The 18649-nt window shown below is 46.5% G+C and overlaps 1 protein-coding gene and 1 pseudogene across 2 annotated transcripts in view; one reads left to right on the forward strand and one right to left on the reverse strand.

Moving 5' to 3' along the window:
• The first annotated feature begins 454 nt into the window (after nucleotides 1-454).
• On the forward strand, nucleotides 455-12936 carry LOC137301775 (UDP-glucuronosyltransferase 2A1 pseudogene; annotated as a pseudogene).
• A 547-nt stretch (nucleotides 12937-13483) lies between these two features.
• The window catches only part of kif7 (kinesin family member 7), a 32388-nt gene continuing 27222 nt past the window's right edge, over nucleotides 13484-18649 (reverse strand). For both annotated transcript variants that reach the window (XM_067971403.1, XM_067971404.1), the window contains exons 16-18: nucleotides 18279-18477; nucleotides 17387-17551; nucleotides 13484-16166 (exon numbers count right to left, since the gene is read on the reverse strand). In XM_067971403.1, the coding sequence (XP_067827504.1) occupies nucleotides 15751-16166; nucleotides 17387-17551; nucleotides 18279-18477 (780 nt within the window). In that variant the 3' untranslated portion in view covers nucleotides 13484-15750. The remainder of the gene's footprint in view (nucleotides 16167-17386; nucleotides 17552-18278; nucleotides 18478-18649) is intronic.

Consider the following 18649-nt stretch of genomic DNA (forward strand, 5'->3'; position numbering starts at 1 on the left):
TTCTTTATTTTAAATGGCTTACCATCAACATTAAACTATTACCAATTGGAAAATTCAGTCCTGTAAATCTGTTACCAATTTCCACTACCAGATAAATGTGCCCACCCCAGCACCTCTCCCACAAACATAGCATTTTCCAATTCAGCAGTTTTAAGACTAAATTGGCCTTTCCCCATTCGTATTAATGTTGGGGAAAAAAGTTACCTAAAAAGTTTGCCCGTGCACTAATATGCATTGCGTCTTTCCATGAAAATGGAACAATTCAGAATCACGGGGTTAATTCTAAAGGCAATGATGACTCAGGGGAAATACTTCATTTTGATTTATCATTTGTCCATGGTAACAGAAAGTTAATTGCAAATGGTGAATCAAAAGAGGATTAAAATTCCAAACATATTTAGACTGGTACCAACCTATTGGATTACATTACTGTAATACTTCCTTTAGCTGAAATCTCAGCCACCTGGAATACAAGACATTCTACAGCGCTCGATTTGTGATTCATCAGTAAGTGAAAGATTATAATTTAATAAGTGTTTCATAAACTACAAGTTAAAATTAATCTTTCAGATGTTGTGAATAGCCAGTCTGAGGTCAAATATGCAGTCTTGCTTTTCGTATCTGTACATACAACTGTTCAAAAATAGTTCTTGGGGAAATCAGAATTAAACAAAACAAACGACTGGCAGCCTGAGTTACTGATAGAAAGTTCTGATGGGAGGAGCAATGAGAGACAAGAGGGCTGATATTAACTCCTGGCTGGAAGCCAGTGGGTGTGGGCAATAATCCTGTGTGGGAGTGGAAGTCAGAGACCCAGCAGATTTTAACTGTCAGGCCTCATTTGAATGCCACCGGTCAGTTGCTCAGCCATTTCCTACCGAAAGGGGAAAAGAACAATCTGGGCCACCCACCAGCATCTGTGGAAGACTAGCAGCAGTACGGTAATTGCGGGAAGGGGGATGTGACAAGGGTCTCGTGGCAGGGGTGGGGGAAAGATGAAGGCAGCAGGGGCACGGAGGAGCACTCCTGCTGCTACGGGCTCCACTAAGGAAAGTTTTTTTTATAAACTTACCTGAGTCAGCCTTGCTGGCTTCCCAACAGCTTTACCTGGCGGGGTGACTGCGGCGGTTGTCCTGCTAAGAAACGGGTTTAAATTCCATCGGGGTCCCCTATTATTATTAAAGGCATTTAGAAAATCTCAATGCACTCAGACAGCGTCAACATGGCTTTGTGAAAGGGAAATCGTTATTAGAGTTCTTTGAGGAAGTTAGAAGCAACGTGGATAAAGGGGATCCTGTGGATGTAGTATACTTGAATTTCCAGAAGGCTTTTGACAAGGTGCCATATCAAAGGCTACTACACAAAATAAGAGCTCATGGTGGAGAGGGTAACATATTAGCATGGATAAAGGATTGGTTAACTAACAGGAAACAAAGAGTAGGCATAAATGGATCACTTTCAGGTTGGCAAGATGTAACAAGTGGAGTGCCACAGGGATCAGTGCTTGGGCCTCAACTATTTACAATCTATATCAATGACTTGGATGAAGGGACCAAATGTATGGTTGCTAAATTTGCTGATGACACAAAGGTAGGAAAGTAAGTTGTGAAGAGGACATAAGGAGTCTGCAAAGGGATATAAATGGTTAAGTGAGTGGGCAAAAATTTGGCGGATGGAGAATAATGTGGGAAATGTGAACTTGTCCACTTTAGCGGAGGAATAGAAAAGCAATATATTATTTAAATGGAGAGAGATTGCAGAACTCTGAGGTACAGAGGGATCTTGGTGTCCTAGTACATGAATCACAAAAAGTTGGTATGCAGGTACAGCAAGTGATTAGGAAGGCAAATGGAATGTTGTCATTTATTCAAGGGGAATGGAATATAAAAGTAGAGATGTTTTGCTACAGTTGTACAGGGCATTGGTGAGACCACATCTAGAATACAGTGTGCAGTTTTGGTCTCCTTATTTAAGAAAGGACGTAATTGCTTTGGAGGCAGTTCAGAGAAGGTTCACTCAACTGATTCCTGGGATGAGGGGGTTATCTTATGAGGAAAGGTTAGACAAGTTGGGCCTGTATACTCTGGAGTTTAGAAGAATGAGAGGTGATCTTATTGAAACATAGAAAATCCTGAGGGGACTAGAAGCGGTAGATGCTGAGGGGATGTTTCCCTTTGTGGGCGAGACTCGAACAAGGGGCCACTGTTTAAAAATAAGGAGTCTCCCATTTAAGACGGAGATGAGAATTTTTTTCTCTCAGAGGGTCGTGAGTCTGTGGAACTCCCTTCCCCAGAGAGTGGTGGAGGCAAGGTCATTGAATATTTTTAAGGCTGAGTTAGATTCCTGATTAACAAGGGAGTCAAAGGTTATAGTAGGTAGACGGGAAAGTAGGGTTGAGGTCACAATCAGATCAGCCATGATCTTATCAAATGGCAGAGCAGGCTCAAGGGGTCGAATGGCCTACTGCTCTTAATTCATATGTTCGTATGTCCCATGTATGTTGTGGCACCCCCATTTGTATTTACAAACAAGGCTGCACCAGAGGCAGGTGGGGCCCTCATCTGCCGCCAAAACCAGCGGTGATAAAATCGCAGCTCAGCCGGAACAGTGTGGAAACATTTCTCCTAAACTCTCCCGTCATTTTTTAATGATATCAATTGATGCCTTCCAGTTACTAACTCACCCACCAGTAGAAATAGTTTGTCCCTATTTACCTCATGAAAACTTTTCGAGCTTATTTGTTCTCGTAAAAAGTTTCTCTCGTCTCTCCTCATAACTAACCTTTCTCATCCTTCACATCCCTGGTACAATCCTAATGAATCCCTCCCGTACCCTCTCCATGGCTTTGACTGCTTTCCTAAAGTAGTTGTAAACAATTTTAAAACACCAAGTTATAGTCCAACGATTTTATTTGAAAATCTACAAGCTTTCGGAGGCTTCCTCCTTCCTCAGGTAAATGTCAGGAATTCCTCGAAGCCTACGCATTTATAAATCAGAGAACAATACACCATCACACGAGAGGACACCACCCACCAGGTGCATGGTTCATACTCCTGTGACTCGGCCAACGTTGTCTACCTCATACGTTGCTGGAAAGGATGCCCCAGAGCATGGTACATTGGCGAGACCATGCAGACACTGCGACAACGGATGAACGGACACCGCGCAACAATCGCCAAACAGGAGGGTTCCCTCCCAGTCGGGGAACACTTCAGCAGTCAGGGACATTCAGCCACCGACCTTCGGGTAAGCGTACTCTAAGGCGGCCTTCAAGATACACGACAACGCAAAATTGTCGAGCAGAAATTGATAGCCAAGTTCCGCACCCATGAGGACGGCCTCAACCGGGATCTTGGGTTCATGTCACGCTACATGTAAGCCCACCAGCGAACAAAAGCTATCTGTTTTTAATATAACGGGTCATTTGCTGGCTTTCTCTGCCTTCTGGATGTTTCTGCCTCTCTCTCTGTTTTTTTTCCTGTTTGTTTTTTTTGTTGAATGTATATTCGGGGGTTCTATAGGTGACACCTCTCTGTCTGAACACGGTGATTGCCTTGGCAACGGGCAGTTGCAGGGGCAGTCTGTAATCACCATGTATTGTTCTCTGATTTATAAATGCGTAGGCTTCGAGGAATTCCTGACATTTACCTGAGGAAGGAGGAAGCCTCCGAAAGCTTGTAGATTTCAAATAAAATCGTTGGACTATAACTTGGTGTTGTAAAATTGTTTACAATTGTCAACCCCAGTCCATCACTGGCATCTCCACATCATTCCTAAAGTAGGGCACCCAAAACAGGGCCCAATATTCTAACTGTGGCCTAGTTGGTTAGATCTTTGCCTTTCTCTTCTGGATTTAACTTGAGTCCAAACTGAGTAGATGGCTTTAAGCATGTACTGTTGGTTGTTTCTTTCCAGTTTTCTCCTCCCCCTGCTATGCTGCAATTCCACAGGCACTGGCAGCCCTTCTAAACTTCATCCAAGTGGCTGTTATCCAAGTATGAAACAAGATAATGTCAGCAGCCTACTTACCAGCCAAGGTGGGATCGGGGTGCTATCAGCTGAACCCCATCCAGTCCTCACTAACATCTACGTGTGCAATTTCTAGGGGTCACTACATGGGAGCAGGAATTCTTGACTGATTTTCCCCCATTAGGCAAGGCTGTCCTGAGACCAATTGTATTGACCAACCACAGCTAATTCAGTACAGAGCAGGGATTCAACCTAATACCTTTTTGAGCTGTCTCAATACCACACCGCTAAATCCATTTCGTCACTGCACCATCAAAGTGTCTCCGTTGCGAGCGCCTTTACTGCAGAATGCCAGGCAGTCTTCACCTAGTTCTCAATAGGCAAATGCCAAGATAAAGAAACTGATCGTATAGGAACTTAATTGACTCAAAATCTCTTTTAGAAACAATGGTTTGTATAGGAAATTGAAATGGCAGACTGGTACTCTTTTAAGAGTTGACTAAGGCAGGTCATGGAATCAGAGTGCAAGACTTGTTGTGCTCCTCCCAATCTGTGCTATGACAAGCTTGCAAGTGCAGAAGATTTACTCTGTGTTTGTCCGAAGCAAAATATCAACGTTCCCTGAGAATGCTTGGAAATGACACTCGGATCAAACAGTGAACATATCCCACTCCCAACATTCATACCCTCACCATAATTCTCAGAAATATTCACCAACAATAACAACTTGCATTTATATAGTGTCTTTAATGCCAAAAATGTACCAAGACACTCATAGATGTATAGAACTTGGACGCCAAGCCAGGAAAAGAGAGATTAGGAGGACGACCAAAAGCTTAGACGAGTAGATGTGTTTTGAGAGAGACATAGGGAGATGGAGCGGTTTAAAGAATGAATTACAGAGTGTATGACCCAGGCGCTTGGAAGTTCTGCCAGCAATGATGAGGTGAATAAAGGGGAGGATGCAGAAGAGGCTGGAATGAGAAATGTGGTGTGTTTTGGGGCAAATGCAGGGCTGTAAAAGGTTGCAGAAATAGGATAGGGTGAAGCCAAGAAGAGATATAAAGATAAGAGCAAGGAATTTAAATTTAAGGCTTTGGAGCTGGGAGCAACGTAAGTCAGCGAGGATAGTGGAAATGGACAAGTGAGGTCGATGGGTGGACTACCCAGACCCAGACTATAAACCTGCTGCTGTACACACACAAAAGTACCTACACTGCCAGTACATTGGTGTCACGTTGCATTTCAGCTTCAAAAACGCTGACACAGAGAAGAACCTCAGGGATGGACTCACACTGGCTGTGTCTAGACAGAGCAATTTGGCAAGTTTAAACTAATTTCATCCCACTCCTCGACAACGGCAATAATTAGGCAGACCAGGTGGTGTTGTGATTTATGTTGAATTTATTTACAGCTTTCCTCTCTTTGTTATTCCCACATCACACAACATCCGGTTCAGACAGGAGACAATGGGCCCGATTTTAGCACCCGGTCCCGGGTGCGTTCTCGGCTGGGGGGCCTCTAAAATCCTGATTTCGAGGAGCGGGACCAGATCGCGCCTCGATCCCGCCCACTTCCGGGTTCCGTGCTGACGTGCAGGGATGCGTGCGTTGGCCCCGCTGGTGGGAATCCCGCAGGCAATTAAAGCCAGCGGGGTTCCACTTGAGTGTATTTATCTAGGTATTTCAGGTCATTAAATGACCTGATTGAGCTGTTTATTTAACAGGTGTGGGATTTTACAGTGAAATGAGACTGTTTCCCATACTAGGGGAAACACTCACACTCTCAACGGACGTGTTGCAGCCAGCAGCCTGTGGCAGCTGCCAAGGTGCATTCCACAGGTGGGGGGGAGAGCCTTCACCAACGCAGGAGGACACTCCGTAACATTGGGCAACGCCTGCCCTCCACCACCCTCCTCCAAGCAAGAAGATTCACCGGCGTGGAAGGGCAACCCCTGTGCGAGGACACACTTTTCTAGCGTGCACAACCCCGCAAACCTACACCTGCCAGATGGGTGCTGCGTTGACATCCTCGGAGGACGAACAGCATGACCAGCCTCAGCAGCCTCGCAGTCCACGCCGTCCGCCTCAGAGACGTGCATCCCCACAACACGGTGCTGTGGCACATCCACCTGCACAGCAGGATGGAGGGCATCCGCAGAGAGAGATGCGTCGCAGGAGGCACTACCCTCCGCACAGGGTCTACAGACCGAGGCTCAGCTTCATGGACCTCTCTGAGCAGCAGTGCATACGTAGGCTCAGAGTCACTCGCCAGGTAGTCGCCGACATCTGCAGCCTCCTCAATGACGAGCTGCTCCCGGATGGACCAAGCAGCATCTTCTTACCCGTCGCCGTCAAAGTCACCACTGCCCTCAACTTCTTCGCCTCCGGATCCTTCCAGGGTGCCACGGGGGACATCACCGGGGTCTGTCAGTCGTCTGCACACAAGTGCATAAGGCAGGTCACCGATGGGTTGTTCCACAGGGCCTCGGCCTACATCAACTTCGCCATGGATGAGCGCAGCCAGACGGAGAGGGCGGTTGGATTCCATGCTGTGGCTGGCTTCCCACGGGTGCAGGGTGTAATCGATTGCACCCACATAGCAATACGGGCACCACCACATGAGCCAGGGCTGTTCATCAACAGGAAAGGGTATCACTCCATGAACGCCCAGCTCATTTGTGACCACCGCCAGAGATTCCTACACGTGTGCGCCAGATACCCTGGCAGCTTCCACGATGCCTTCGTCCTCAGGGAGTCCACCGTCCCGCCCCTCTTCCACGCACCCAACGCCGGCAACGGCTGGCTCCTTGGCGACAAGGGATATCCCCTGCACACGTGGCTTATGACACCTCTGAGGAACCCCATTACCGAGCCGCAGCATCGGTATAATGACAGCCACATTGCTACCAGGTCTACAATTGAGCAGGCTATAGGGCTGCTCAAGATGCGCTTCAGGTGCCTTGATCGTTCCGGGGGAGCGCTCCAATACACGCCACTCCGAGTGGGACGAATTATAGTTGTCTGCTGTGCCCTGCATAACATGGCACTACAGAGAGGGGTGCCGCTGGAGGAGGCCCCATGCACACCCGCCACCCACATTGAGGACGACAATGAGGAGGAGGAGGAGGAGGAAGAGGAGGAGGAGGAGGAAGAGGGAGAGGAGGAGGAACGACCCATGCGCCGAACACCGGCTCACCTGCGTGCTCGTCAGGCCAGGGAGGCACTCATATGCCAACGGTTCTCCTAACATCACACTGTGTGAGGCGTTCACATGTCATAACGTGCACAGACGAGGGTCCATACAGGCTCCCTCCACAGAAGAGTGGTACCTGTACACCTGCACCCACTGTATTATGCCCAATGGGTGGGACGGGGTGGTCGTCGTCATGATGAGGCGCACGGAAGGGACATATTGCACAAGCCGCAGAATTATGGACAAGAGGTGGCTGCATTGGTGAGAAAAAGTGAGTTTATTTTGTGGTGACATTCAAAGAGTGGAAATTAAAAAAAAACAAATAGACAAACACCCTGGTGCAATCCCTGTGTGCTCACGGAACTTTAGGCTTTCGTTTTCGGGACCCCCTACGTGGTGCTACCCCTGTGGCTCCAGCAGAGGTGGTGGCAGGTTGCTCCTGTTCGTGCCCTGACCGGGTAGATGCTTTGGGCCGACGCCCCCTGGGTTTCGGTGCCCGTGAGGGCACCTCCACAGACTGCTCCTCCTGCACCTGTGCAGGGGCAGACTCGGCCACCTGGAGAGGATGGACTATTGCGGGCACTGGTTGAGAGGGGGGCAACGGGTGAGACGTGGGGGCACCTTGAGTAGCGTCCACACTTCCATTTCCCCGTTCACCATCTTCCCTCTCATGGCCAAGGCCCACATCACCCCTTCCACCCTGCTGGACGGCAGTTTGGATGACGTGGGTGAGACCTTGCAAGGCCACCTCCAATGTATCTGTCAACCTGTTGATGGCGGCAGAATGTTGTTCACCCTGAATCCGAACAGCCGTTGTGAGGGCCTGGATGGACTCATTGGTGAGCTGTGCGTGACACTCGAGGGAGGCTAGCCTGTCCTCCACCGCAGACGTTCCCACACCTACCCGTGACACTATCTCAGAGATGCCTTCACGTCCCTGCGACACTATCTCGGCGATACCCTCCTGCACCTGTGCCACCATTCCCCTCATGCAGGAGTTGAACTCCTCCATCCTCCGTGCGATTGTGGAGAGTGCGCATGGCACCTCTCCCAGTACCTCAGCAATGTTCTGGTGCCCCTCGACGACTCTCCTTTTGACAGGTGGCCCCCTGGGTTCAGCATCTGGGTCCGGCTGAGCAAAGCCTGGAGAAGAGTGCTCCCACCGACGCGGACCCTCCGCGGCTGACCCTGCCACCAGGGTCTGCTCATGCTCACGTGTGCGCGGTGACTCACCATGTAAAATCCCAACGAACTGAGGGGGGGACCCACCGAGGTGTGTGTATCTGCGCTGGTGGATGCAAGGCTCATGTGTGACGATGCACCCTCAGAGACGGGCATGTCCTCTGAGGAATCGCCCTCAACCGAAACGTCGATCGCAGACGGTCCTGCAAGAGAACAGAGGGAAATATCAGGCATGTGACCAAATGTGGCGGTGCGGCATATGCCATGTGATGCTAAGATCATTCACGATCATGAGTGATGAGTGCCAGCTTTCCCTTACCGGCCGTTTCGTCAGAACCAGACTCGCCATCCGCCATCGACAGGCAATGCAGCGTGCGGCTGATCTCCAGTGCCTCGACCTCGGCGTCTGTCAGGGCCACCTCGTGTGGCGGGCCCCCTCCGGTGCGTGCCCTATCGCGTGCGTTCCCGGCCCTCTTATCCTGTGAGGGCAAAACACAAAAACTTTATTGAGTGATGATTACAATGTGAGACGCTTCAAGCATTGGTGTGAGTGGGTTGAGCGTGTGCCAGATGGATGGGAGGATGCGTGTGCCACATGGCCATCCCATTGTATGGGCATTGGGGTGTGTGGTAGTGGTCGAGTGGGGACAGGGACGGTGGGTACGTGCAGGCACTGTGAGGATGATAGTTGGGTGGCTGTGAGGATTGGTGCGGGAGCGCAGTGCTGTCAGTGGAGATGGGGTTGTGAGGTGTTTGAGGTGATGTGGAAGACGGAGTGACGCAGAGTGCGTTAGTGTACTCACTTTCCCGGACCTGGTGAGGTCATTGAATCTCTTGCGGCACTGAATCCAAGTGCGGGTGGTGTTTCCCCTGCTTGTGACCTCCGCGGCCACCTCCTCCCATGCCCTCTTGGTGGCGCTGGCAGAGCACCTCCTTCCATCTGTGGGGAACAGCGTCTCCCTCCTCATGCGGACCCCATCCAGCAGCACCTGGAGGGCGTGGTCCGTGAAACGGGGAGCAGCCTTACCCCTGTGCTCCTCCATCCTTGATGGAGTATAGTTTGTGGCTGGAGAGGCTTTGGTGGACTGCCCCTTTAAATAGAGCGCCACCATCGCTCAGACGTCAATGCACATGCGCAGGCCGCCGGCACGCAGCTGAGAAGCGCGGAACCCGTAACTGCCGGCTAATTACATCAATCATCCCGCGATCACGCGCGCAACGCACTCAATTTGGACGGCGCGTTTTCCTCGAGCCCGCCTGACCACCCGCTGCCAACCCGCACCCCTGGTAAAATCGGGCCCAATGACTTGCTCCCAGAGCTCTACTACAGCTGCCATACCTCTGAATACGGCAGGTCCACACGAGTGGCTCAGGAGATTCCCATTCTCATCCAGTGAGGGCGAACCTTGCATCCATGACAAGATAGCTCAAACTAGCAACTCACCAAGGCGGCAATCACAAGGTCACTGTGCTGGAACTTAAAGATCCCTGGTGCATTGTGCTGGAACTTGCTGCTCCCTGTCACACTGCACTTGTTGCCTTCTGTTATACTGTGCTTGAGTTTGCTGCTTTCCGGTACACAAGGCTGGAATTTTCTGCTCTCTGTGCACTGTGCTGGACTATGTTGCTCCCTGACGCACAAATGTAGAATTTACTGCTCCCTGGTCAGATATTGAAACTTGCTGTTCCTTGGTCATGTACTGCAAATCCAAAACAATCTGCCGCAATGGTATCCAAAATTGCGATTTCATATTAGAAGCCATTCAGCCCAAAGATCTGATTTGGTTATGGTAGTGCCCTGTAAAGGCAAAACTGTATCACAAATGTCCATTTGCCAATTTATGTTGTATCACCAATATTTCTATTCAATTCTCCAACAGGATCTGGATATCATTTCCTCTCACTATGGAGCATCCTGGATGGAAAAGCAGATTACAGGCTGTCTATATTATTAGTATCATCATCACGCTGTCTTGTCCAATTACCCAGGGGGCTAATATATTGGTTATACCTGTTGATGGAAGTCACTGGGTTAATATGAAAATTCTAATAGAAGAACTGAGACTTCATGGACACAACATCACTGTGCTTTATTCCTCAAAGGCTTGGTTCATCAAAGAAAGCCCTGATCTATATCGATCCATTGTGATTCAAACAGTCCATGCCAAAATTGAAACTGAAGAAATTATGCAAAATTTTGTACAAAAGGCACTGGATGCCTTAAGTGACCACTCAGTATGGGGCTTTAAGTTCAAATATGAATTACTGTCTTTTTGGTATTTCTGTCATAGTGTGAATCAAAAGATTAGCATTCAAATTTTTGAAAACAAAGGCTTGTTAAACCAACTTGAAGATGCGAACTTTGACTTAGTACTTACAGATCCTGTTTTTGGTACCGGTCCAATGATTGCTTATTATTTAAAAGTCCCTTTCGTGTATAATGCTCGATGGATAACCTCTGGGGAAGCACATTTCCTCTTTGCCCCATCACCACCATCCTATATCCCAATGTATGGATCACAATTAACAGACAAAATGAATTTTCTCCAAAGAACACAAAATGTCATCCATAGTCTTTTTGAATGGTATATTAGAGACTTTCTCATTCACCCCATTTATAATGAACTCTGCCATAGATATCTGGGCCCAGACACAGACATAAAGACTGTTCTCCTAAGTGCAGATGTGTGGCTGATCAGAGTAGATTTTATTTTTGAATTCCCTAGACCAACCATGCCAAATATTGTGTACATTGGAGGATTCCAGTGTAAACCACCCAAACCTCTAATGGCAGAATTTGAAGAGTTTGTCCAAACCTCAGGGAAGCATGGGATTATTGTGATGTCATTGGGGTCCTTGATCGGCTCTTTGCCAATGCAGATTACAATGAAAATAGCAGAGGCCTTTGCTCAAGTACCCCAGAAAGTTATTTGGAGATATGAAGGAAAGATCCCTCCCAACATAGGAAATAATACATTACTGGCAAAATGGATCCCTCAGAATGACCTACTGGGTCACCCCAAGACACGAGCCTTCATTGCCCATGGTGGCACCAATGGAATTTATGAGGCCATCTATCACGGGGTGCCAATAGTTGGCATTCCTCTGCTTTTTGACCAGTTTGACAATTTACTCAGACTTGAAATCCGAGGTGCAGCAAAAGTGATTGATGTTACAACCATGCAGTCAGCAGATCTATTGCAGGCACTTAATGAGGTCATAAACAACACATCTTATCAGGATAACATGCAGAAACTCTCTGCTCTCCACAGGGACCAACCAGAGTCTCCGATGGAGAGAGCCATTTTCTGGATTGAGTATGTTGCACGACACAAAGGTGCAGCACATTTGCGTTCTGAATTTTACCGACTTCCCTGGTACGCTTACTATTGTGCAGATGTGATAATCTTCCTACTGACCGTGTTACTAATGATTACAGGGCTGACAGTTCTAATATTGAAGAAACTTTGTAACATCGCTCAGAAGAAGAAACAAAAAACTCAGTAAGATTTATCCTTTCAAATTCGGAGAAGGGCTTTGAGTTCTTTCAATTTAACAATAGAGTTTTAATCCAGTATAAAATACATGCAGCCACCTTTATAGGTATCATGAATTTTAACAAAGGCTATTTGTAAAGTACTACAGGAGTGGCATGTCAGTCAATGGTAGTCCGTGTGTACTTAAATCAAATTTAATAGGAAACAACTTGATTTTTCAATTACTATTCAAAACTAATCATATTAGTTCATGTATGACAGAGAACGATATAAGAATATGACATTTCTTGGATTTACTGGCAGTAAAGTCCATTATCGGCACAATCATCTCTTGCACTCTCTAATGGCCAAGGATTTCCACTACAGTTCTCGCTGGTCCTTGAACACATTAGGTTCTGTTGGTCCTCCTTGGTGTTGGTCATGGCCTGGCAAATTGAAGACAGGTTTCTCTTTAGTGCGCTTTGCCATACCCTGGAACTGTTTTTTCAGCTGTTTTCAGGATGTTTATTCCAGGTTCAACTGGCTTGCTATTTCCTCCCAAACATTCTCTCTAGCAGTTGGGCTGATGTTGCCAGAATAGTACACATCTTCTAGTCCTTCCCTGGAATTCAACTGATTGGGAAGTAATCCAGGATGCCAGAATGGCCATGACCAGCACTGATGTCCCCTGTTAGGCCAGACCCCAGAGCAGCAAGATTCACCTGAAATGCACAGACTAGCACAACTCTAATGCTAGCTGCAAGAACATTCATCCCCCCTAAACTATAGCAAAACCTAACTCTTCCCACCACAGATCTGTGGATTAGATACCATGGGGCATATGCCAGTTACAGCACATGATGAATGGACTCCAACTAGAGCAGGGAAAATATCAAGCAGTCTGAGATCCCCTTTTTGGAAACCTACACAAGTCCCCTCTCACTAACCCCACAACATGTTAATTGTATCCATGTGATTTATATCAATGTGTTAATTGTATTTTGGTGGTGTGTATCAATTGGGAACTCTCTCGTATCCATTTATGAGAGCTGACTCTCGGGTGTGGTGTGTTGTTGTGTGGAGCTCTGTGAATAAAGGCTTGGAAGCAACTGAAGATCAGGCTCTAGTATTCTATCCTTCACTACCGGGCTATCCAATTTATAACACAATACAACCCTTTAGATGAAGGGATGGTCTGAACATACCACCAATGAGAACACACAGCATCACTGCCCCTACCCCAGCTATTGTACAGAAAATTATCCAACACAAAAACACCCTGGAGGGTGTGTGATACCCCTGAGCGAAGATATACTGGCACACAGCAATGTGAGAATGTACACTGGTACTATATCATTGTGCGAATGTATACTGGTACTGTATCAGTAAGGATACACACAAGTACTGCATCAATTTGAGAATAATCACTGGTGCTATACTAGTGAGAGAATATACACTGGTATTGTATCAATGTGAGAATTTACACACAACACTGGTTTCATATCAACCAAGGAGGCTCATTTTCTGTAAGCAGGAACCCTAGAAACAGCAAGAAACGACTGGTTTTTCTATTTAAAACAAAGCAGCAAGAATGCAACAGTTGTATAGCAAGAGTAAAAAAATACAAAACATTACAACCAGAAGAAACAGTCACTACACAATTTTAAAATGCTTACAAAAGGCAGAACTCTGTTTATTTGCTCAGTAGTGTTCTTACATTAGTGTTTGAAGAAAATTGTGAAATTCAACGGTTACATGTTCAATCTTGTAAACCATTAACCTGGCTGTCAGTTAGATAAAGTTTTTAAAGTTGTACAAAAATAAAGCTGGTCTTCCTTCTAGACTTCCTTCTTTCCCACCCCCTAAACCCGTGCTTCTTTCCCAGCCCGAAGAACTGCCCAGCACCAAGTAGCCATTTTCTCCTCTAGAACAGAGTTTCAGCAGTGTAATCAGGAGATCAAATTGATATCGTCAGTCCCACCCAATCCCTGATTGCTACGTTAAAGGCAAGCTCAGAAATGCATCCAGGTAGCAATGTGCAACCTCAGGACTTCCAAACTAGAGATGCTTTGCATTAAGCAGGTCACCTACAGCCCCACAGGATACTTCTTTTTGTGAATTTTTTGCTTTGCAGGCTAAAGGGTGTTAGTTCTGTGAATGGGAGACTTTCTATTTCAGGATTATGGGGTCCGAAGCTCAGCTCAGGGTCAAATATGTTCAGCCTGAGACAATATCGGAGTAGGGAGGTGAAATTGGTGGCAAGGGTATGGAGTATGCGGCGTGGGCCGAAGACAATGGCTTTGTTCTTCTCAATGTTCGACCGGAGGAAATTGGGACTTATCCTGATATCGGACAACCAGTCTGACAAGACAGAGGCAGTGGAGAAGTAGAGCTGGGTGTCATCAGTGTACACGAGGAAGCTGACCCATTGTCTGTGGACGATGCTGCCAAGAAAATCAAGACGCAGCTCCCTCCACACTGCCGCATCAAGATCATGTAAAGCATTGGTTAGATGCAACGTAACGCTGCCTTTATGTTGTCCCATCTAGCACTCCCAGGTCAGGTACATGAGTTAGATGCAGAGTAAAGTTTGCTCTATACTGTTCCATCAAGCACTCCTGGGTCAGGTACAGAATAAAACAATGTGCCTCAGCCCCAAACTCAGAAGAGTGCCCCGATTGCAACAGTATGGTGTTTTCCCATTTCCAACATCAGCCATCCTGTGGCCTCTCTGAGTGAGATTGCCAAGTTGGTGAGTTTTGGTCTGTGGACTTGTGCCCACCAGGAATTGAATTGAAATTACCTAAATTCATTTCACAAAAACCGTTACAGTCAGTGGGAAGAAGAGACTTCCATCCTAACAATCTGGGCTAGATTGAATCCATGTCCTAGAGGCAAAAGGTGAATGTCTAATTCAATGCACCAACCAGCCCTAATTGAATTTCTTGACAGCCATTATGAAAGACATTAGAAAATCAAGTTGTAAATCTGTTCCTCTGGAGAATATTGAGTGGCTTGGCTTGCTTGATGCTCAGCCAAGTGAAAGTGTTTGTATACTCTGCTACACTTCAAAATGATTGCTTTACGTAGACTCATGATTTGTTTCCTGTTGAAATGTGTCACCTAAACACATAACCAAAAATAACTGATAAGAACAATCAAAATGCTGGTAAAACTTATGATAACAACTAGCTTTTGGCAGATAACTATAAGAAAATGGTCAGTTCCAAAACTGGGATTAGGCACTCTCTTAAGGTAATGCAAGGTGATCTCTACACCAGATTTGGGTATACTGGGCATAAATTAGGCTTTAAAGAGCAAAGTGGAAAAACGCTACAAATTCCCACTGTTCTTCAAGTTGATGCACACAAAATACAAGAACACAAACATATAGACAATGCACAGGCCACCGACACACACAAAGCATAGGAACACAAACACAAAGTACAGGACACAAAAACGCACACACAAGCGAATTAAGTACACTTTTTTTTAAAAAAGGCAATCCAGTTGATTTTGGTCCTTCCTTGTGAGAACAGCTAACAAACCTGATTCTAGAACTCACGATGCCTCTCTGCAGTTCTCTCACTGTGCGCGATCATTGTGTCTCTAGCCAGGGGTTTTACTCTCACAGTGATGGTATTTCTGATCCCTCATTTTGCTGTGATTCTATCCTCGGGTTTCGCCCTCACTGTTATAATCATCAATCTCATTCATATTCTTGAGATTCTGTGTTTTTTTAAACAGAAAAGTGAACTGAAACAAGTTTACTTTTTCACACCAAAGCTTCATCACAATTCTGCTTTAAAAGGTTATCTTGTTAGATTTTAGTTGCTTTATAGAAAACTTTGGAATAAAAGTACATTCCTTCAAAGCTTTGTGTTTTCTTCACGGCACGATGAGCATTCTTTAACATCCAACTGTTGAGCTATCCCACTGGATTTTTCCGGACATCAATGATCCCAGGATTGAAATAAGAAATGTTTGCATTGAGACTTGCCTGTCTGAGTGTTTTCTGAGATTTCTGTCCAGGTGTAGCACTCCAGTGCATGGCACCCTCTGCAGGCTGCACTACCCTATTACACAGACGCTCCAGTGAGTCCCGCAGCCTCAGTTCTTCCAACCCGGGCTGATCCTCTGTTGGCAGGGATGACCTTCGCCAAGTGGGGGGCAAAGGCGCATGAACCAGTTCTCGGAGCTCTTCTTTGGATTTGGGAATCCGTTCCAGAGCGGCTGATGGCACAGATGCTTGTTCTGGTGGAATATTATTCCCACTTTCTTCTCTTCCAGGTGGTGGAGGCACTCGATCGACAGTTAGTGGAGCTCTTCCAACAACTCCAAGACCTATAACAGAACAGAACCAACATTATTTCACAGTTTTCCTCCCAGATCAGCATGAAAGCAATCTGTGATGTATTTTAAGGGCACAAACATTCTTTCTCTCCTGGGCCATTATACGTCCTCTGGATGAGAGGCTGAGGCCTGCAGGCCACCATTGGATGGTCAGAGATGCACAGGGGCGACCTGGTGAACAGTCCTCATCTTATTTGATTTCTCTCTTTCTGGGCATCATCTGACCTCCATTAGTTGCCTCCTTCTAGCACCGTGACTATCAGTAACAGAATGTGAAGGACAGCAAGTGCCGACCTGACCCCGGGGCCTTTTTGAAATTTGAAGTGTCAGCTTGGCTCAGTGGTAACACTCTCAGTTGGATATTAGAAGGTTGGAGGATCAAGCCTTGCTACAGAATTTGAGCACATGAACTAGGTTAATGAGAGAGTGCTGCATTGTCAGAGATGCCAACTTTCAGATGAGATGTTAAATTGAGACCATGTTTGCCAATTCAGGTGGACGTAAAAGATCCCATGGCACTATTGGAAGAACAACAGGGTGGGTTCTCCCAGTATCCTGCCCAACATTTATCCCTCAACCAATGTCACCAACACTGAGTAATTGGTCATTTATCTTATTGCTGTTTGTGGAACCCTGCTTTGCTGCTGTGTTTGCCAACATACCGACAATGACTACACTTCAAAAGTAATTAATTGGCTGTGAAACAAAATGGGACTTCCTGAAGATATGGAAGATGCTATATAAATGCAAGTTCTTCTTCATATTTAACAACAGCAACAAACAGAAGCTTTAAATACAATTCATCATTGGTCTGATTTGGAAAGGAAAAGCAGTACACAGGAGTACAATATACCTCACTCACTCAGACACTTGGGATTGATGAGAAAGATGACAGAAAAAAAATAGGTGTCTCAGGACAGCCTGCATTACCCCACCTTCCATTAACATTCACTCATGGACAGGTAACATATGAAAATGAGTACTCAGAAAATAAGAAGGAATTAAATAAAATTTAGAACAGAGGAAGCCAGACTGTCCGTCACACTCATTCTTTAGCAAACATAACACCTGATTTACCAAAAGGGTTTCACACACTGGTTGCACTCTGGGTAAAATAAAATGATTCCTGTGATTGAGAACTGGGTGTGAGGAAGCTGTGGTTTAACTGGAGTTTCGGTAACTGCTGCCCATGCTGCAACTCTGTGCCTTACGTTTGTTCTGCTCTGCTGGTTGATTCAGGAGATAACTGGACAGTTCTCTCAGTTTCAGGTTCAGCTCATGGTTGGCTCGTTTGTACCAAACCAGCTCCTTTTCCAGCATCTGGATCCAGCCCTCGTACTGTCTCTGACTCCCAGCTATTCCTTCATCCATTTGCCCTGTGAAAAGACGACAAAAGAAGAAAAAAGATGATTCCACAAAGGTCTTGGGCCTGTTCTACCAGGTGGCAATGGTTTCATTTGAAACCTTTCTTTCTTCCAATTCTTCCTCTTCTTTCCAAAAGGTTCTCACTCGTGGCTACGGTACAGTTCTGTAGATACTAACCAACCTCTGGTACCTCCCTAAGTGGCTGTCCTTCATGTGTGAGCCTAGGCAGTGAGTGTTAACATGATAGTCAACTAGGGGAATTCACAAATGATCCCAATTCAGTACTGACATCCACACACATGCACTTTTTCTGTGTAGTGATCGGGAGTGGGAAGGAACCCTCGCTGATTGTTCCCTTCTTTAACTCAGGGGCACTGAGGTTGATTGAAGCATTCTTACCACTGCCTGGCAGAAATCAGTTAACTCAGTACAGATGGGGAGTTGAACCTGGGGTCTCGGTTCTGTATGGCTTAGTTCTGTGTTGGATGGTGCTTCTGTCAAATGAGAAACTGTCCAGGGTGAAATGAGTTGAAAGGCCTCAATCCAACTCTTAATGGATCTGAGTCTACACCATAACACAGTCATCATAAAGGATAATTATTAAAATAAAATAAATAAGAGAATGCAGTATAAAACAACAGCATCAACGATACTGCCCATATGGCTTTAGAGCTCCTTGGCACAATATGCAACAGTGTACAACGCTGTGTATCCTCTGTGGATGCAGTCAGTCACTACCTCTGCAGTGCTGCAGCAGAAGCTGCAGGTTCCGCTCGTGTTCCTTCTGCTGGAGAGTGAGGCGACGATCCGTCTCAAGTCGCTGGCGTTCCACTGCCGCCTCCAGCCAGTAAATGAGCTTCTGCTGCTCCTCCGCGCGCATCTCCAACTCCATGAACGCCAGCTGCATCTTGCGTTCCTCTTCTCGGAGCGTCACCACCTGCGGGAACACAGTGGCACTGCTTCAGAACACGGCACAAAGAGTGCAGTCCAACTGCTGCTTGCTGTTCCTGACCAATGCGGTGCAAGAAATGTCACACAGCTGCAGGGCACGAGCGACGCTGCTAACAATCTGCGTCAGAGCCCAAGGCTGGGTCTAACAATGCCAGAAG

Source organism: Heptranchias perlo, chromosome 34, assembly GCF_035084215.1.
Source record: "Heptranchias perlo isolate sHepPer1 chromosome 34, sHepPer1.hap1, whole genome shotgun sequence".
Lineage (NCBI taxonomy): Eukaryota > Metazoa > Chordata > Chondrichthyes > Hexanchiformes > Hexanchidae > Heptranchias > Heptranchias perlo.